Genomic DNA, 21,684 nt, shown 5'->3' with positions numbered 1-21,684 from the left:
GTGAAAGAAACAAAAGAGAGTCTGTTGTGTCTAGCTGCTGTGCTCTTTGTACACACCTGACATATGACTCCCAGTCTTGAAGCTGGGACACAAAGTGCAAATAAAACCGTTTTTTTCTTTTTATACTGAGTGAGGTGAGGTCTGCTGGGGATTACAGTGAATTCACTCTCTGACCTCTTAACAGAATTTAGCTCTAACAATGAATGACTCCGTGAAGTACTACAATAGGATTACAATGTTAGGCTACTGCTTGCCAGTAGTGGAAGAAATGTTCAGATCATTTACCTAAAAAAGTAGCAATACCACACTGAAAAAATATACTCCATTATAAGTGGAAGTCCTGTATTTAAAATGTTGAGTAAAAAGTACACAAGAGTGTAGGCCTACTTTAAACTTAAAAATAACAATAGTGTTTTTAGACGTTTTGTGAGTTATTATATATTTTTTTATTATTGGATGATTATTACTCATGTGTAAGTACCATTTTACTGGTGGTTTGATGGCATTTTAATTACTTTTAGGTAATTTGATTTTTTTGTCTGTCAGGCCTACATCATATTTTTTAAACTGGTCTTATGCTGTGTAGCCTCAGCCTGTACAAGCTCTAATGGAAACAATCAAGTAAAGAACAAGTAGGCCTATCTCATATTGTTTTACTTGAGTGCACGCTGGATTCAATTTACTTGGTTGCTTGGGAAGTTCACAGAGTGGCTCTGTCAGTAACATTTACAAGTTATTTTTTGTCCAATGTTTATATCCACAGCAGGAGTATTGGAAGTAGCCTAGAACTGGCCGGACAGGACAGCTTTGTGAAAGTCTCCTCCCTTTACTGACCTCTGCAACAAAAGCTGCCAATCCCAAGAACAGGTGGTCCCTTATGTTGGGAGAGGAATAAAGGGGACATTTGTCAGGGCCTTGAGAATCTGAGCATTTATTTTGGTTTAAGTTAGCCTTCACTCTGTTTTTCGATCATGGGCAGGATGGCCACCGCTGTGTATTTAATTGGAATGATCTGCCTTTGGGTGTAGTGAATGGCAGCACGATGAAAGCAAAGATTAAATGCCGTGTGGTATGTGTGAACTCCTATTCCCCATCCACAGTCACAACATATTGCTCGACCTCCCTTTGAACCGGGACATGTGACTCCTCTCAATGATGAGTTGTTTTAATGAACCGAAAGCGGCAACGTTTTATTTAAAAAAAATGTTAAATGAGTTTGTCACCTCTGCTTTATTCTCCTGAGACAGTCTCTATGTGCTCTCGACTCGCCGAACTTCGTTGGAACGGTTACAAAGAAAGACAACACAACATTTTAAGAGTGCAGTGGCGACTTTTTGTAAACTTCCACCTGATTGGCTCCGTCAAATGCGAAGCCAATTGTGATTGGTCGAGAGTGTCCTGTTGACCGAAGGTGGACTCCCAGAGTGTCGGGATCGCTGGAAGCAAAAAAATTCCAGTTCCGAAACTGCACCATGCGCCTCCCCTGAGTGAGTGGGGTTGGAGTTTAATCACCGGTAAGCCGTTTGTACTCAAACTATATTAAATTATGATAACGCCTGACCTTCTCGGAGCTCCCACGCTATGATTGTACCTCGTCTATTTGCTTTTATGGACAACCGCTGCCGCCCGCCTGTAACGACGCCTCAAAACTACACAGGTAACTTTGTTTAAACTCCAGTCGTTAGCATGGATGCTAACCGCAGCGCTAGCAGCCTGTTGCCGCAGTTGGTTTGGTTGTTTTTGCCCACTTCCCAAGCTTCACAAGTAGCATTCAAATAGTATACAACGTGGGAAGTGGCTACATCGTCTCACAGTGCTCTTTTGACGTTGTTGTACTGATATTTAACGAAAGAAAAGCTACGTTTGTCTGTCGCTTGAGAACAACAGCTCGACACGCTCTGCTCGTGCCTTGGTTGACCATCGGACTCAGAAGAGAGAAATTCAAATTTACCATCTCATAAATCCCACAATGTGGTGGTTTTAATCTCTCGTATATAATCAGTACATCTAACTCAATTGATTTATGCTCCGGTTTACATGAGTTTGATGTAACACATTTTCAAATCAAATGTGACGGACCTATATTTCGCCCTGCCTTCGGTCTGGAGTCCACTTGTTGCTGGTTATTCATAATGTAGTGTTGGCTCCACGTTGTTGTGCTTCAGGCTGATGACAACAACAACCCCATGTTGTTGCGCTAGTAATGCGGTGACGACGTGGTTTTTGTCACTTTATCATCTACTGAATTTAAAGGGATACTCAATCAAATGTACATGTAGTTGTGGGTACTTTTGTAACAGTGTTGCAACTTCAACTAGCTAGTGCTCACTTTCTTTTAATCATAGCATACAGTGTTTACTATTAGGTGATCAAACAACTATGCTACTGATTCATTCATTTTGCCTTACAGATCCCTGAACAGTGCAAGATGACGTTTCTAAATAATAATAATAACAAATCTCCCTGTGTTTTACTAGAAAACAGAATGCAGTAATTAAACAGCATCTCTGCACCCTCTCTCTCTATAACAGATGGCCTAAGAAATCAAACAAGAATGGAGTTGTAAATTGGACGGAGTGGAACATATTTTTCTCCCATTTTGCTGGAGCTACCTTTTTTTTCTCTCGATGTGGGCGGTCACGGATAAAAGGATTTTAAGTCAAATTTAATGATGGCATCACGTTGGGTTCATTCTCCCGAGGATGACGAGAGGCAACAAGCAAGATCTTCATTCTGTGAGGTAAACTTACCACACACAACTTGTACATCAGAATCTGTAAATTATTTGTAAAGTGATTAATGAAAATGGTGATCATGAAAGTGATTTTTTTTGTGGGGGGGCAGGGGGGTTTCTGGTTTCAATGGCTTCCCTTTCTCAGTTTGGTGTTGGTGGGGGGATGTATGTGCTTGACACTTTGGCCCAGCTGTTTGAAACAACTCCTGCTGCTGGTTTGTTTTGCTCTTTGTCTCACCCTGTTCTTTATTATTTTAGTCCTTTTATTATTATCACATTCATGTCACAAGCTTCCTTTTTTTTCGTTTAAAGTGCTGGAGTAGATCATTGAAGATGAAGACATCAAAATACAGGTTTTCCGTTGCAGAACAGCTTTTAATTAGATGTGAAATTTTAATCAAATTCATCACTGGGGAAGTGGGAGGAGACAATGGCATTGAAGTTGTTTCTTCAAGGCCCGTCAATCTGATTTTTAAGCTGTGACCCCTATAGTACCAGACAGGACACCATCTGCTCCTCTAAAATGATGTCGCTTCAATGAAGACCTTCATGGTGAACTAGGTAGCAACCCCTGTTCTCTTTGAATTGAAAGGGCACCTATTTATAGAATACTTAGTTTTTCTTCCATTGCCTTTAATCTAATATGCAGCTCTTCAATTTAGCCTCCCGGTCTCAATGTGAATAGTCTGTAAATGAGGGATGTAAAGCCTTGTATGTTGTAACTTTTAACCGACTAGTTTAGCTGAATTTGAATTTAGATCATTGGACATGGCACAGGGGAGCAACAGTACTCAACAATTTGCAGCATGTAATGGATTCAGTCTGATTAGTTTGGTTTTCAAGGTATATACACAAGCTTGAGTTTTCAGCCTTGCCTCTTTTACGGTCACAGCTAAAAACAAACACACTTGGATGTTTTGGTTAAATTACACAATAAGTAAGTACATTTAAAAAAAACATTTTGCATAATGCATTTCAAAGATGTTTTGGATTTGTCTTCTTTATCACCATAGGGTGAGGAAAAACCTCAGTACAGTGCAGTCAGAGGAAATCCTTCTTTTATAAATCCTTCTAATAAGGCCACCACACAAACCAATTCATGTGCTAATTTTGAGCCGGAAACCCCCCGGAGTCTCTGCTTCTGGGATCTGGAAAAGATGACACTGTGGATTAAATGACTTAAGTACATGTCTATTTTTAAATCCCCTTTTTCAAATGTGTTTAGCAAAACAAAACAACTTGTGATGGCCTCAGTGGACAGAGATCAGTCAAAAGATGTTGATGAGAAATGGGTGTGCCTTTTTTAGTTTTTTATTCAGAGAAAGCATGGCCATGGTGCTGTTGTGAGCAAGCAGAATGGAGGATGGGTTACTGTCTCTACTGTCCAAATGAATGAGATTAACCTTTGGCACATGTGGAATTTAAAATTTGCTTTTTTGACCTATTCATTAACGTTATGGCCCCTGACCTTTTGTATATATTGTGATTTTTGTCTTGCTCTTGCTGGGGGTTTGGTCTTTTCCACTACACTGGAGTGTTTGTCCACTTTATCAGATGAATAGTGCCTGGTATTCCAACTTTGCAGCCGAATCCAAATAGTAGACAGAGTCGGCTTAATGTCGCCTTCCTCTGCTTCATTCCTCTGGTCAGATTTTGAGTTTGCAGCACGGAGATTTTAGATTTGGTTGTGATCAGTCTGCTGTTAGTCTGCTAGCCCACTGTCTTCTCTGTATCGAACTTCATCACTATGTGCATAAAAACCAATCTATAAATAGAGTATTTTAAAAAAACTTCACCATATCCCTGATTTTGCCTGATGAGATAATTTTTCTTTTCTCTGTGATTCGTAAAACCTGAGCCAGCGTATTATTTTCCAGGAAACGACAGAAAATGAGAGTGGAGAAAAATGCATTACTGTATGATCTATATTTAGCAATGTAGGGGGCTATTGACCGACCCCCCTTCCCCTTTGACAGATGCCCCCGTGCAGGCATCGTATGGCTAACTGATGGCAATCGGAAGGGAACATAGACCTTCAATTGGATAGAAGAAGTCTGTTTCTTCCTGTTGCCTTATGGCTGTGTCTGCAGTCTCTGCACGGTCTCAGGCGGAAACAATAAGTGATGTGCTGTGTGATTCAGTTGTTCTTCATTGTCCAGTTTCTTGTACAGTAAACACATCAATGTCATGTTAAATCTATTCCTTGTAAGCAATGTGGCAGGTTAGAGATGTGAGGTATTGCAGGGTTCAACATAACTTTTTTCCCTACTGGCCCGTCGGGCCAGTGGATCCGAGTTTTACTGGCCCCTTGTATATTTTCACTTTTTCTTTTTTTTCGTAATTTTGTGTCAACAACTATAATACAGAATAGAAGTTCCCTTTAGATTTGGTTATTTTTCTTTTAGTTAATGATATTCAAATATTGAGATTGCTCATACACATAATATAAAACCTGGCAAACATATTGAATTTGAAGCCTACAACTGAAAGTATGTGGATGGAGTGGGCCAGTATTTCAAATTCCAGTAGTTTGATGAGTGTTTTTATTCTTGAATTTGGGCAGTTTAATGAATAAGTCATGCTGCAGAAGTCATGATCAAACATAGGGAAAAATAAGAGGTGTGGTAGGTAGTGTTTATCACTTTCTGCATATGCAGTAGTAGGGATGTGAATGTTTTCCACTCGTGCTCAAGTCGACTTTAAAAATAGAAATCCGAAAATCAGGGGGTTATGCTGTTTTTTTTAATGAACTGAATGCGAGTTCACGTCTGGTCGTGAGCGCGCTGCAGGAGCGTCACTTCTGCATGAAGTGTCAGCTTCACATAAGAGTCCGGTGTGCGACCATTTTTTCAAACTATTGATGAAAAACAGTGCAGTGCAAAATATGCAGCACAAGTTAAACGCTCGTCTAAGACTATGATGTTAAATCAACTTAGAAACACTCAATGCCTAGTGCGAGCGAAGCAGCGTTTCACCGTGAGATCTCGCCAGTGAGCGAGTGAGCCGCCGCTCGGAAGAACTCCGCGGTTTGACTACTAAAATAATAACCGGGGATATTCTCCCCGTTAGCGATGTCAATGGGGAAGGCTTCCGCGATCTGAATGTCTCGAGCCTTAAAACACACAGCCATGTCGGCAAACAAACTGCGCGACTATAGGAACTGTCCAGTGAGCCGCCCTCCCCCGTTAGTTTCTGTCCACAGCTGACACAATTACACTCACCAGCGACGCATTCACAGAGGTTAAATAAAGCCTCTCATTATTTGTTACCATTACCATTAGCGCTTTGATGCAAATACTGTAACATTACGGCGGCAGCTATAGGAAAAGCGCAGTTTTCACTTTTATTTTCTGCACCTCAACTTCTGCTGTGGGAAGAAAAAAGGGGGCAAAGTAAGTCGATTGATTTGTTGACTTTTATTATTATTATGACTTTATTTGAACAGGGACAATGTACAAAAGAAACATTAACCTTGTTCGGAACAAGAGGAGAGATGCATTGTACCAGGTTTTAGCAAACTGCTATTTTCCACCTGTAGTCCCTGGGCAGGTAATAAAAAGTACTAAACAAGACACAATAATATCTAGACATGGGATTAAACATTAAAAGGATAACAAGATACAATGATATAAATACATAGGATACAAAATAAGAATAAAAAAAGTTTATGAAAAGCACTACATTACTTAATTAATAAAAAAAAATAAAAAAATACCCCTATCCTACTAGCACTACAACATTCTGTAGGTGTGTGCAGGTCTGCTGCGTGAGCAACCAAACCTTTGTCAGATGGGAGAAAGCCCGGAAATCACCATTGGTTATAAGATCTGTTGGGAGACTGTTCCATTGTTTAATGCCTACAGCGGAGAAGGACGACTTTCCAAATGTAGTTCTGCGTTGTGGGATTCTGCATTCTCCCCTAATTGTTGACCTGGTTGCTCGTGCTGACATTTCTGAGCCCAGTGTCACAAAGTTCCTTAAGGGAGGGGGTGCAGCATTGTGTATGACTTTGAAAATTAAGCGCACATTAGCATACACAATGCGATTTTCAAAATTAAGCAGATTGTGTTTATCCAAGATTTTGCAGTGGTGATATTGACGAGTTTTTTTATCATGAATTTTAAGAGCATTTTTATATAATGATTCAAGTGGTCTCAAGGTTGTTTTACCTGCTTGAGACCAACTTGTCATACAGTAAGAAAAATGGGAAAGAATCATAGCATTCAGATAGGTGTTTGATGCCTCAACTGTAAGAGAGTTTCTTATGAATCGATAGTTTGCCAGATTAAATTTGATTGTGTTACTCAACCTTTTTATATGCTTTTTGAAATTTAGTGTTGGATCAAGAGTGACACCTAAGTACTTAAATTCTTCCACATTTTTTATTTTTTGTCCATTAACATAAATGTCAGGACAATCTTTACATTTGCACCTATTTGAAAAGTACATTGTAACAGTCTTCCCAACATTAAGTGTAAGATTTGAGTCAGTAAGCCATTTAGCAACATTTTCCATTTCCTTAGTCAATTTAGAAGCAACTTCTGAGGTATTTTTCCCATGGGTGTACAACACAGTATCATCAGCATACATCATAAGCTCAACATCATTACAAACGGATGGAAGGTCATTTATGTATATACTGAAGAGCAGCGGTCCTAAAATCGAGCCTTGTGGCACTCCCATGGTGCAGTTTTTCAGAGGTGATAATTTGTTATTTATTCGAACACATTGTTGTCGGCTAGCTAGGTATGATTTAATCCAGTTCTGTGTAGAGATAGAAACGTTATAGTTGGCCAATTTATTGAGTAATATAGTATGGTTTACTGTGTCGAATGCCTTTCGTAGATCAAGGAAGACTGCTCCTACTACTCCTCCCCTATCAAGATTGACTTTCAATACTTCAAGGAAGTAGCAGCAGGCAGTTTCAGTAGAATGTTTTTTTCTGAAGCCAAATTGCATGGGGTGTAACAGAGCCTTGGAATCAAGGTGTGCAATTAATTGTTCTGCTACAACCTTTTCAATTATTAATTTAACAACTTGCAATCCTAATAAGTCGTTCACATCCCTAATATTGAGTTGGCTCTCTCGGTATTGTCCGCGAGCGGAGGGTAGGCCTACACCTCTGCCAACGGAGCGAGAGTGCGCCCGCTTGTTGCTCCGCCTGTCAAAACGCCCACGCATAGTATGTCCACTGGCCTTTCATTAAAAAAGATAAGATATATTATGTATATTATAATGAGTCTTAAATAAACACTGCTTTCATTATGACTCTCAGCCCGCATTTCAATGAACCATGACGTGGTCTACAAAAAGATACTGAACTGTGATTGGCCAGGGCAAGGTGATTGGCCAATCAACTTGCCCTGCATACGATTTTACTGGCCACGGGCCAGCGGGCCGTTTGTTATGTCGAACCCTGTATTGGCAAAAAACAATGGTCCCAATTTAGTAAAATGTGTGAAAAAACATCTTAAATATCAACATTTCATACAAGTTAAACATTAACATTATAGTGAGAAAGAATTGTGTCTCTCCTCAAGAAACCAAAGGCATCAGTAATTTCATCCCACAAATGAGAGTAGGATGTTTCAGCAGTCCCGTCTCCTGGCTTAAGGCTGTCCAGAGTTCTAATTCTCTAATTTGCTTTTGAATGGATGCTGCTCAGCCTTACTTCATTCAGTATACTCCGGCATATGCGGCATGGCATGTTGTAATCGGTTTATTCATGTATATTTTTCCTGAGTTTTCTTGGAAGTGTGTGTTTTACATCCTGGACCACAGTTTATCTTTAGGTATTTGCCTATGATGAGCAGTTTGGGGTTACCTATTTGTCCCAACACAATACAACCAGAATGTAGTATGTATACTTAGAAATGGTCAGAGAGAGTTGAATCAATGTTTGTTCATGTTTAATTGTTAAGGCCGGTGGCTTGCGTTGTTTTGGTTGTGTACCCCCACTGGTAAAGTCTAAGTATGTTTACAAATATATGCTTTTTTTAAATAAAAGGTGCTACATGACCATTCTGTGTCCAATTTCTATGTTACAACTAGAAGTGTGGCATGCACAAAACCCGGCCACCACATGTCTACATAATGCTGAGTAATGATGCTCCTAACCTTGTCTCACACTACAAGGCTGGAACGCCCAGTGGCCCCCTGTATCATTATCTTTGGCTTTTCACAGTTAAGTGCTTGGTTTGGACGGGATGTGGTGTAGAATTTAGCAGCCCACAGAGGAACTAGGTTTCTTCAAATTTTAAGACCGTGTACTTGCCTGATGTTCTTAGAGATGATGTAATGTGGTGCTTGTAATGTGTCATTTGGTGATGTCAGCAGAGGTTTCGAGCACACAGGCCCTCCAATCAGTCTGGTTTCTTATTTGTTCAGAATGAACAAAGTGGAGATTCCTGTTTTTTTTTTTCATTGTGTACCTAGCGTCTAGATATCAACATTTGGTGGTGGTGTGTAAACAGCTGTGCATGTCGCAGTGTTTCCCCTACAGTATTGCTTAGCCAACCCTACAACATCTGTGGTAGGGGAACCACTTAGTTACAATCTCTCAGTAGGCAATTACACTCTGGATGTAGCATGCCACTTACTATGCTGATACAAACACTGTACCAAACAACATTACTGTTTTTTCATCTTCAAACACGGGAGTAGATATTGCATTTGTTTGAGGCTGTTTGCAGCATTACACTCATGGCCTACACAACACAATTGGTGCTTGTGTGATTTATGGCAGCAGGGCACTGATGGCAGTGGAGTGACTGGATTAAAAACGGTCCTCATGTACATCATAATAATGCAAGAACATGTCAGGCAACTGCAATAGTGTAGCTTATTAATGCGTTAATGGTTTTCGAACAACAATAGCAGTTTATAGAATAGAGGAATAGGCCACAGTGATCAGGATTTTACTACATGGAGAACCTTTTTTGAAGAATTAATTTGTTAATGTTTTTTACTGTTTCCTTGGGATTTGTTGACCTAAAAGGGAAAAGAAAAACATTAGGGGTTCCCATGCTGAGACAACGGCCAGGTGACTAGCTGCCTAAGAGCAATCCAGCAGAATAAGAAATGCCCACAGGAAAAAATCTCTCCCAGCTGCCTCACCCAGGGCAAATATCAGTCTAGCATTCTGATGATTCATAAATGAGTGAGAGCGAGAGGCATTCATTTGTGGGCAAGAGAGGATAGGTGACGTGTGTATTTTCATGTGGGTGTTCTTTAATGTGCCTTTCTTTGTAGCCTGTGCCCCTTTTCTCACGAGTAATCTCATACTTTTCTCTTTTCATATATACTCTTTTTTTAACCTCTTGTTACAGTTTTTCAAATACATTATTAAAAATGATTTATCAGGTTTCCACTAGTCATGGTGCTCCATCTTTAATAATAGCTTTTTGATTTTGAAATTAAATACACGGAAAGGGAAACCACGAGGGAAAAGTGGCTCTGGCATTTCTGAAATGGAATGCCACACCAGCATTAACTATGCAAGTAGCAATGAAAAAACTGCTCGGCATGTGTCTGCTAGGAGGCCCCCACCCCCTCCTGTCGTCCACATCTAAAGATCACAGGGTTAGAAACAAACTGGCTGCTAAATCAGATCCAGTAGACTGGGATTGGCTTGACCCAGAGACATGTGGGGAGCAAGGCAGGCATTTCAAACATCCAGTTGATCTATTGTCACCACAAGTGCCTCTCCCGGTATGGATTTGAATGTTTTCCTTTACCCAGAGCTACTACAGACACAGACCATAACATGGATTTGCTGGTATCACAGAGCAAAGCTTGGTTATACACAGTAAAACCTGTTTTGCTAGTTTCATTAAAATACATGGGTGTCACTGTCAGCTGCACCTGCAGCTCTGTTTCCCAGCAGGCCACAGTAGGGCTGTGGGTTCTTACTTTACAGTATGCACTTTTAAACTCCTTAAATGTCTTCGACAGCTCGGATTGCTACTTAAAAACACTTTGATCAAAGTAATTTATGTTACTTACTTTCATAAATATATGGTTGAAAAGCTGGAAAAATTGCGTTGGCCGACTGGCAGTGAACCAATCAGCAAAGAGTACAGCGAAACATGCTTTAACTTGGTACACACCTTCAGGCACACGATACATATCCAATTAACTTTTATGTCCGAGGCTCAATTTTCATCCTTTGACATACTCAGAGCAATTGGACGGGATGTTGTTGTTTTAAGGTTGGTGTAAACAAACTGTTACTCATGTTTGTTTTTTGAGATGTGGTTTGGCTCAATTACTACTCCCTGTAACAGCTGGCTTAGTGGGAATTGATTGAGCTTTTCAGATTTATTTATTTCTCTTTTGAACAAAAACATACCGGCCAGATTTGCAGAATTTTGTTTCGATAATGCATTGATCAAAAGTGATCAAACCTTTTGCAAAGTCTTTGTTTATTGTACTTTTGAATTTGTTGTGGTAACACAGAAGTATTTCTCTCTGGTTGTCTGATATTTGACTCAACAAATCTGCCCAGGCAGTGATAGTGTGAATGCAAACTCATCAAATTCCTCACATTGTGGGGGAAAGTCTATGCTTCATGGGGGAGGGTTTGAGACAGTGTGAGGGGAAAATACTATTTCAATGTAGTAGAAATAAAAGACTGTTTGAACATAGGCGTTCCTGAAAGTCATACTGAAACAATAGGAAGCAATATGATATAGAGAGATCAGAGTAAAGGGGGGTATGGCTGCACACACAATACCACAAAGGTGTGAGGCTATAAATAGCCAGTAAACACAGGGGTGGGTGTCCAAAGCCCTAAAGCCTGACATGCTCTACTCTACTACAGCTGTGCAAATGGGTTACTACATGACTTGACTGTGAACACTGTAATGCTAGTCATTATTCTCAGAAAGCCAATTTCAACTCCAAACCATGTCCAACTTTTAGGGAATGACATTAATCATTTACAGTAACATAACTACAGAAGGTGACTTGTTATGTGTGAATAGGAGGAGACTTAATGTGTGTTGTGGTTTAAGAAACATTGTTTTTTTTTACAGCGGTTGTCTAGTGGATCTCCCTGTCGGTCTAAAAGTGAAAACACTAATTTATATTCCTGCCTCTGCTTTTTTTTTGTTTTTTGTAGAATGAATCTCCAGATTGGAGAAGCTTGGATGATTCTCCTACAGCATCATACCCAACGGACGAGGAGTTCTCATGGCCCAGACCTAAAACCGTGCGTTTGCGTCGAACCTCCCACGGATTTGGCTTCACCCTGCGTCACTTCATCGTGTACCCTCCGGAGTCCACCGTTCACTGCTTCCCGGTAAATTTCCAGATACTTTTAAAACTTCAGGAGCATTCCTCATGCGTTTCAAACACCTGACTTTTTATTTGCTTGTTATCACATAAGATTACGCCGAGTCAATAAAAAGCCTGATACCTCAATTCTATGAACATGAGCAACAAAGTCACTAGAGTATTTCTGTGTTTTTTTTTTGTGTTTTTAACAGGAGGAAGATCATGGCCGAGGGAGAGGTAAGCAGAAACACTCAAACTGTTCCTCTTCATGTCTGCCCCTTCACCACTGCTGCTGAGTCAGAGCAGTGCCTCTGACTTCTAATGACTCTTAATCTATCCACTCTTTGGCTCTTTCTGCTTCCTTATGCCACCAGAACAATACAGCCCCTGTGTGTCACTGACCTTTGTGGAGGCATGAAAGCTTTGGTCAGCACCACCTGTTTCTGTCCTGCACTGACCGTCCTCTCCATATTGTTTCACTGTGTTGTTCTTGCTGCTTGTTCTCCCTCTCTCCATAAAAAGGGCTGTCAGAAAGAGATGGACTCAATTTTTACGGGCATGTGTGTTTCAGCCCTTTTCAACTTGTTTTGCTCGTACCATTCAATTTTTCTCTCTTCATAAGGTTAAACAACTCTTAACTTTTGATAGGGCAAAATACAAAGTTGCATACTTAAAAGCACTATCAAATCAATTTTTTTAAACAATTGTTTTGGTTGCGACTCCTTTGTCATTTTCCCCCCAAAAGTGTTGGGGGCGGGGGGGAAGCTTTGAACGGTAACAGTAAAATCAATTTCTTACATTTTGAACAATTAAATAGAACTGAAAACTGCATTTATCATGATAACTTTACTTTTGCTGAAGACAGAACTTATAATATATCTGTTGCCTTTCGTTGACCATGAGGGAGGTAAATGCCATTGGAATTTGTCCAGAGGGAGGTCAGTTACTCTGTTAGGCATTTTTTTTTGTTTTCATCAGTTTTTTGAAGAAATTTTCACATAAATGAATAAGTAATGTGATATGCTTACCTTACCTTACAGTTAGGAGCATTCATAATTGATCACTCCACACAACACTAGAATCAGTCAGGCGAAGATATTTCTTATCACATGAGTGTAAAGCAGCCTTTTTAAGTCGCAAACACTAAGCATTTTACAATGACCAAAACATGGGAAGATTTCTTAGTATTAAAGTTTAAACAATGCATCACCCAGCTGTTGATGTGCGTTGTTGGCCATCTGCACATACTCGCCGACACATGCTTGAATTAGCTTACAGCCCGGTAGTAATGATAATTGTTGCCATTATACAATTAACTCCCTGAATGGGCTGTATGTGATGTTTGTGAACAGTGACTGGTGGAGCAGCATATATCCATCAAGGTACAAATAGACTATTTAAAATCACGACATGCCTTTTTATCTCAATAGAAACTACTCTTAATGGTAAATTACTTGGGTTTTTTACAGCAGCTGTCCACCATCACATGATTATATGGTGTTGTGGTGTCTCGGTTCCAATTTTGAACTGTTTTTTCTGTCCCCCTTTGTGATTCATGTAACAGGGCTCTGAGATGGAGTAAACACTCATTGACCAAATTTAAGCATCATGTACTGGAGAGAGGAGCTGCTTTCATTAAAGCAGTGATGATGTATACATTATTAAACTAAACTACTCTTGATGTCAGAAGCTTTAGTCTGGAGCTTTGCTGCTTGGGACTTGGTAAGCCAGACAATATTGAAGAATCCTGGCAGATGCATAATTGCTGGACACAGGCTGGTAGGCAGAAAGCCAGAAATTAACAAAGTAACCACAACCTATTTTTAACACAGTGTCGACTGTCATTTATTCTGTCTTTTGCACTAAGTTTTCATTATATACAGGTAGTATGCTTGGTCTTTATTTTACAACAGCAAGCGAGTTATACAAAGGCTTTGTTGTATGTTGCTGGTTTGAGTTTACCTTCTACTCACAAATCATTCTGCAATAGCCTAGGCTCTGTAAACAGGCATGTTGCTAGCTACGGCAGGCCAATTAGTTTACAGTGCACACACAGTACGGTCAGTTAGCAAATTGTGAGGAGATATTCACTGATTTAGACAGAAAGTGATTTTGACAACACGCGTTCTCCAGAATCACTGACTCCACCAGCAATGGTAACAACATCTTTAGACATCCATCACCCCATTATAAAACTGATTATTCAGATAAAGTGTGGTTTGATTGTGAGGAAGGCAATTTGGGCCAACACATGGATTTATGAATACAAACATTTCATCAGAGTTGTGAGTGTGTTGCTCTGGTCCTTCTGAACTACCATCAATTCTCTTATTGTATTAGAGTCTGCTGCTTCTCAAGACAAAGGTCCTCTGTCACAAGATGGGGTCAAGTTTGGGTGCACTTGTTATTGCATGTTCTCTTGTCAACCCTTCACGCTTTCCCACAGAGAAGGCTTTCTTTTTACCCAATCATAGCTATCAATTAGTCTTGTTTTGTTTTTAAGCGCTCATTGTGTACAGGCATTGTATGTTTTCATTTTCAAACGGCAAGCTAATTTTAAGAACAACAGCAGTGGTTTTGTGGTTTCTATGTTTGATATATTTTGGTCTGTGGGACCATGCAGCAGAGTGTAAAAAAATAAGGACATTTTAATTGCACAGAGGAGCAAAGATAAAGACTGATTTAGAGTACCATAAAAGGTAATCACCATTTTATACATTGTACTGTTACTGCTTGTATGTTCAATTGAAAAGTATGTATTGAACTTTAATGTTAACTCATACGGGTCTTCATATATTAACCCTTAAGGCACCAAAGCAAAAATAGTGAGTAGCTTCCACTGTTGTGAAAACAGCTAAGCAATTTTACAGTACACCACCAGAGGGCGTTTGTCTTGCGACTGTATTGTTACTCCTGTTGCAGCCTTACATAATTTGAGTCTTCAGGATGTGATTCTGCATGAGTCATCTTATGAGTGTGTGGAAGAGACAAAAATGGAGGCACAAGTGTGTCTCTGTTTGTAAGTTTTTTGTTTGTTGTGTTTTTATAGTATTGTTTATATTATAGATCATGTTTCCCTTCTCCCCAGTGCCTTGAACACAACACATACAAAACAACTAGTAATATTGTGGCTGTATCTCATCCTTTTTCTTCTGACTGACACTTGGCGTGTTTGATCCCTTTTTACTTTTTAAACAACTTTTAGACATCTCTGAACTCTAAACTCTTGTTTTCACACTGGCCCTCCCATCCGCTGTAGTTTGTGAACCGATCGTGCGCTGACTCACTATCAGAATGTTAACTACTGGGGAAGGGATTTTGGCCACTCTCTAGCTTTGCCCAGAGCCATTTCTCAGTTTATGGGGAAAGAGTGGGAGTTGTGCAGCTGAGCTCACTGTCAATCAGTCTCTTTTTCTCTCACCCTCTCCCTCTTTCTTTCTTTCTTTTCTTCCTTCTTTTTTTTCTGCCACCATGCAGCTGCTAGGAGACAGGAGCAGCATTAGCAAACAGGTTTTAGCTGCTTTCATCCACCTCCCTAAACCACACCATTATCCCCCTATTTTCCTTTTCTCCGAACCAATTAATGACTGTGTCTATTCAAAACTGTCGTAATGTGGGCAAGCACCGACCAAAACCAATTCTCTAATGCTGTCATAATGTTGATTCCCATGCCTCCAAACCTTGTGAGGAACCGCCCAGTTTCTCTTTCATTTTCATACACAGCCAATCTCTCTTCTCACTTAAATGCCACAAAACAACATATTTCTCCTTCTGGTACTTATTACATGGTTTTGTTCTACTTTAAGGTTGGTTGGTTCATGTGAGAGGTTGTACATTGTTGCATATCTTTTATGATCATTTTATCTATTAGGGGTTTTTAATTTCTTGCCTTGGTTTTAGTAAAAATAAGAAACACGTCTTAAATATTTGTATTTGCTGCTTGAAACATCTTCTAAAAAGGGCAACGTTTTGCAAACCAAAAGCAGCTACAAAATTGATCTTTTGTAATGTATACTAACCTGTTTCTTTCATTCTTTAGGGAGACAGCGGAATAGGCTAGAACCGATGGACACAATTTTCGTAAAGCAAGTCAAGGAAGGTGGCCCCGCTCACGGAGCTGGGCTTTGCACAGGTAATAATCAAACATCAAACAGTTACTTTTCTCCAATAACCTAAACCTTGGAGAGATAGACTGGGGGTGCAAGCGTTCAGAAGTCATGACGTCATAACAACCTAGGCATAAACCTGTAAATGGTGTCATGCAGAGCAGAAAAAAACTCCCCCTAAGCTATTGCACGGATGTTTTGGAGTGTTGCAAGTAAAGGGAGGAGGGAGGGGGCGGGGGGGGGGGGGGTGCAAGGAGTGCAGTTTTCAGTGGTGGTGACTAGGGGTGTAACGGTACACTAAAGTCACGGTTCGGTACGTACCTCGGTTTTGAAGTCACGGTACGGTACAGTACGGTACGGTTCATAGTTAAGGGAGAATGAACAGCTTTAGCTGTCAGTAACTAGCTAACATACACATAAAATGCATAACAAATCTAAAAGGAATACTGCTGCAATTCTCCAATAAATAAAATACTTATTAAATACTAGTGAATGTGCAGCATAAACTAAAATTGCAGTGAAAAAAAGCCAGTGTTAATGCTCAGCAGGCTCTGTAAGCTGGTATGTAAAAAAAAGGGTATGTCATCTTTAAGGGTATTTTTTACTTAAAAAAAAAATATTACTGCAGCTCTCTGAAGCTCTGAAGTCAGGGGCGCAAATACCCACTTTCTGGGGGGTATGCAGGCACTTAGCAGGCGCCCCCCCGCCCCAATTACAGTCTTCCATTTTAAGTTGCATATTAGAGCAGGTGATCGGCTCAAACATGACATGTCTGCCTGCACTGATTCACCCAAAAGTAAAGGACACAGTGAATAACAGGTTGGTCATCAGAAATAAAACTATATACTGGGCATTTAGGTTTTTGTGGCCTCACTAGTGTCAGGCATGCATACTCATACCCACTGACATACCCACCCATAATTTTTTGTGATTTGAACATGTAAAATAAGCAATTTGGTGAACTCTGGTGAAGAGAATTAAAGAAAAATAAAACTTTTATTTCAGTTCAAATGAATAGTAAAATGAGCCAAACAAGTTAGTCAGCCAACCTTCTTGACTTTACCCATACAACGTGTGAAGGTATTCACTAAGAAAAACATAAAAAAAACAGCTCAGACAAACGGTTAAATTGGAAAACCAGCTTGTTGATAACACAATTTTTTCAAGTGAATGAGAGAGAAAAGGCAATAAATAAGACAAAAAAACTTAGAGCCACCAATCTATCGCACCAAATTCCCTTACAATAAACTATTATATACTCTCTCTCTCTCCTGTAATACTGTATGTGTAACTTACACACTATTCAAACCGATCCTGAATTGTAATGCTTTGGGGGATTCTGAATTGTGATGCTTTGTGGTGCCCCCCCGCCCCCCCTCCTTAGCCTTGTACATCATACTTAGCATTGCACAACATACTTCAAACACTATGTACATAAGCCCTGCAGCTCACCCGCAGAAAAAAGTGTAACGACAAAAAATTTTTTGTCGTTACACTCATAGCTCCAAAGAAAAACCTATTGTTCTAGTTGGGCTTACCTGGGAATCTTATCTACTGTCTTATCAGGACCTTCAAATATCTCTTTATCATTCATCCAAGCGAATCCATCATCTTGTTCAGTGAATTGGAAACAGAAACTTTAGGTCCCTGTCATCAGATGACAACACGATTCAAATGAAAGCTCTCACGCTCCAGCGCGTGCTCGAGGGGGCGCGCACTGGAGCGCCTATAGTGTGGGGAGGAGGAGGCGAAGGAGCGGGGGGCGCCTTATCACTGACGTGCTTCTGTTATTGATCATATCATTTACACAAACGCTGTTAAATAGAGAAAAATGCCGACTCCAAATAATTTTCCCCCGATCGCTTTGGCGCCCCTCTAGTGCGGCGCCCCTATGCGCCGCATATAGTGCATACCCACTTTTTGCGCCAAAGTGCTCTTATAAATATAACAATTATCAAATAAAAGTGCAACTGCAGCATTAATTAAATTACAGCTTATGTATTTTCAGTATAAAAAAGAAAATACTGTCTGTGTTTGCACAGCTCGATTTTTCTTCACAGTAACGGTGATAGTAAGACCTGGATGGTGCCTTTTCAAATGTGTATGCATGTTCGACATGTTGGCTCCCTTTATATGTCCATGCTTGGCTCCTACATAGGCGATCGCGGTGAAACAATAACCTGTGTGCCGACATTGTTCCACACGTTTATCACTGTTTTCATAATTCTACTGAAATCCGAAGTTATCCCTCAAACGGGATTTGAATGACAGGGGGACGCCTGCAAGCTCCGGTTTCCTGTTGTCTTTCGCCATGCAGTTTGCTCTCTGTTCGATAGCACTGTATAACATTTTTATTTGCACTACTCATAGACTGTAAAAGAAAAGAGGGGTAGCCTACTACAACTGCTAATAGGGATGCAAACGGAACACTAGAGCGGAGAGGTGTGTATCTCCTGCTCTGACAGCAGCGGGGAGGGGCTGCTGCGCGAGGACCTGTCCGTCTGTCAGTGCTCTGTGTTACGGGGCAGGAGCCTCGGGAGGCAGCCGCTGCTCGTTTAGAAGTAAAGAGTGATACATGCTTTAGCAACAGAGTCTCCAAAAGTCACCAATAACACCAGAAAAAGTAGCTAGATTTGTCGCTAGTCGCTTTTTGGAAAAAAAGTCGCCAAAGGGGTCTGAAAAGTTGCTAAGTTAGCAACACTGCACCCTCATGCTGTGGTCACCATGGAGATAAGGAGATAACAGACTCTAAATCGCTGGCTGCTACTGCGCACGCGCGAGCGAGCCGGAGGCTAAATGGTCCGGGGGGAACTCCGACGACAAGTTTTAAGTTCCACACCGCAAAACAAGCCTGTACATTCGCTATAATATTAACGCTATGTAGGCTACGCCACAAACGGACCGCGGTCCACCTCTGTAACACCAAATACGTGCCTGTACCGTCACGGTACGGTACAAATACGTGTATCGTTACACCCCTAGTGGTGACATGACAGTATCCCTGATGTGAAGCAAAACATTAGCCAGGCAAGGATGTATATGTAGGAAAGCGCTCTGTAATGGGTAGATACCCCAGGGATTTTATGTTATAGAGGAAACGGGAAACTATTAGCAGAGGTACTGTAAACTTAATTTTTCAACAAACCGCTTATAGGTGTACTACGCCACTCAGTTACTAATGTAACTCGTACTGTTTTTTTTTCTTCAAAATGTCTATTAGGTGATCGAATAGTAAAGGTGAATGGAGCGAGCATCATCGGGAAAGCCTATTGTGAGGTTATATGCTTGATCCAAGACAGGTGAGGTTTAATATCTTTTTTTTATGGATGATTTGGGTCAGTTGGTGATTTGTCTTTGTTTTTAAAAGGTTTTTGTTCCCTAACAGTGGGGACTTCCTTGAGCTGTGTGTGATGCCAAAAGATGAGGATATCCTGCAACTTGTAAGTCTCAATCCATATTTTCTAAATTGGGTTTTTATTAGTGCTGTCAAACGATTAAAATATTTAATCGCATTAATGTCATAGTTAACTCGCGATTAATCGCATTTTTATCTATTCTAGCCTGAATGTACCTTGATTTCTTTTTGTCCCATTATTTGAATTTTATTTTAATGCTCTTATCACACCCATTCTAATCATCATATTTTAGAAGAAATACACTGAATTACAAGTAGAGTCTACACCATTGTATTTCAGTGTATTTCTTCTAAAATATCATAATTTGCAATTCAGTGCAAATAACAATGTAATCCCCCCCCCACCCCTAGAACAGCATTCACAAACATAATTGGAACTTCTTTTTTTATTTAAAAACAAATTAGTATTAAGGCTAAATTAAACTAGTTGTTGTAGGCCTAAATGTTTTGGGAGTCTTTCATCCACGGCTTAATTCAGACTGTGTGGAGTGGACACACTATGCCTGCATGCAGGTGGTTGCCATTGCGCTGCAGCAGCCGAGGCTTCAGTCGCCCTTCGTAGCGAAAATTAATGACTGACGGCTGCAACTAACATTCATGGGGGTTTTGGTGTGCGCGCAGGGTTATAAGTAGGACTTTTGCAAATGACAGGCTTTCTTTTCTGTTCTTTTCCACAAAGTCCCAGTCACACACGGAAGACGATAGGCTACTAGTGAAGGTCGCGTAGCTGAGCTAGGAAGTGCAAGGTTCCGGTTTCTGCTTCAAAATAAAAGTCAGAATTGACTTGACGTTTAGCCGTTTTGCCAGTTAAATGATTTTAATGTGAAATTACGCTGTGGGACATTTTCCGTTTGAATTGACAGTAACTTAAGTGCGAGCCATATATGGTTTGTGGTGTTTCAGTTTTTCTAACATTACTAGTTGATACAACAGCATGTGAAAAAACCACAGCGTTTCCTAGGCCATGACGAGCATTAATCGCGCAATAAAAAAATTGTTTGCGTTAACGCCGTTAATAACGCGTTAAACTGACAGCACTAGTTTTTATACATAACCGCACAAGCATGCAACGTTTTTAAAACAGGAATCGCTCTCTGTTGCTCGTGTCGCACAATCATTTCTTATATATCATATCTCACAGAGTTGCTCTAGTTTAAGGTGTTCATGTTGGGACAGCAGTCATGAGGTGCAGGCAGCCCGCCTATCCGATCAGAGCTCTCTATCTAGGCCTCCTAATTAGGCCAGAGCAGCTTTTCTGTCCTCAAATCGCTGCTCACAGTGCTGCAGAAATGGCCTGATTTGATACATGCTTTAGCAACAGATTCAGGTTTACTGAAAAGTTGTCTTTAGTTCTATACACGTGCAGACCTACATTAATGTTGATTTATAGAAAAGTTGTGCTCATTACTCAGACTGCATCTTCAACTCATCAGCATGCTCAGGCAATATCACTGCCACACAGGCTAAACCACATTTGGTTTGTTCCCTGTGGACGATTCTTAACTATCAATGGAAACAACAACAAAAAAATGATGTTGCATGTGTATTATTCTGGACTGTTTACACACGTACAGTAAGTTTGGTTGAAACAAGGATATTTTGTTCTTGTAACCAATGTTTGTATCGTCATCAGGTGACTGTGTAGTGACACACTCTTTCCATTATGACTGGGGTGTCTATGACTGCAGTCAAGGAAGCAGTTGACTAATGCAGTTGCTGTTTTTAAGACGTCAGAGGGGATGTTTCAAGAGAGGTGGCAGTGACATTTCCTTGATAGTTTAAAAGTAGTTTAAGGTGTGCTCCTTAAAATAGAATGTTAAATTATTAAACTAAAGGCTATGGATTATTTATCAAAATTCCTCTGCCAAACAAAAACGTAAACCTTGTATACTATGCATGTCCCCAAATATTATTTCCAGTGCAGAGAAGAGCCCTCATACCTGTGTGCACTTTAGTTCTCCTCATTAACCTTTTACTCAAGCTGTTGGCAGCTGTTGGCAGCTACTATACATTCTGCACATTCAGCGCAAAGCGAAGGTGCACTCATCTGTTCCATATCTATAGCAAATCAAATTAAGAGCTTTTGTTAGGAGGCTCAAGATTCCTCTCCCCAATGGCTTGTTGTTGTCTGACACTCTGTTTATGAATTATGT

General features: G+C 40.3%; 1 protein-coding gene across 5 annotated transcripts in view; it reads left to right on the top strand.

Annotated features, from left to right (window-relative positions):
* Window positions 1–1,420: 1,420 nt before the first annotated feature.
* Window positions 1,421–21,684, top strand: part of arhgap21b (Rho GTPase activating protein 21b) — a 38,925-nt gene continuing 18,661 nt past the window's right edge. For 4 of the 5 annotated variants that reach the window (XM_080034495.1, XM_080034494.1, XM_080034493.1 and 1 more), the window contains exons 1-7: window positions 1,498–1,657; window positions 2,532–2,740; window positions 11,856–12,035; window positions 12,223–12,247; window positions 16,050–16,142; window positions 19,337–19,415; window positions 19,502–19,556. In XM_080034495.1, coding sequence (XP_079890621.1) covers window positions 2,669–2,740; window positions 11,856–12,035; window positions 12,223–12,247; window positions 16,050–16,142; window positions 19,337–19,415; window positions 19,502–19,556 — 504 coding nt within the window. In that variant the 5' untranslated portion in view covers window positions 1,498–1,657; window positions 2,532–2,668. Of the gene's footprint in view, window positions 1,658–2,531; window positions 2,741–11,855; window positions 12,036–12,222; window positions 12,248–16,049; window positions 16,143–19,336; window positions 19,416–19,501; window positions 19,557–21,684 lie in introns of all 5 variants that reach the window. The other variant, XM_080034492.1, reaches the window with a different exon arrangement.

Source organism: Ammodytes marinus (genome assembly GCF_949987685.1).
Source record: "Ammodytes marinus genome assembly, chromosome: 9".
Taxonomy (NCBI): Eukaryota; Metazoa; Chordata; class Actinopteri; order Uranoscopiformes; family Ammodytidae; genus Ammodytes; species Ammodytes marinus.
The sequence above is the reverse complement of the archived record's forward strand: the minus strand, read 5'-3'. Positions and strand labels throughout refer to the sequence as shown.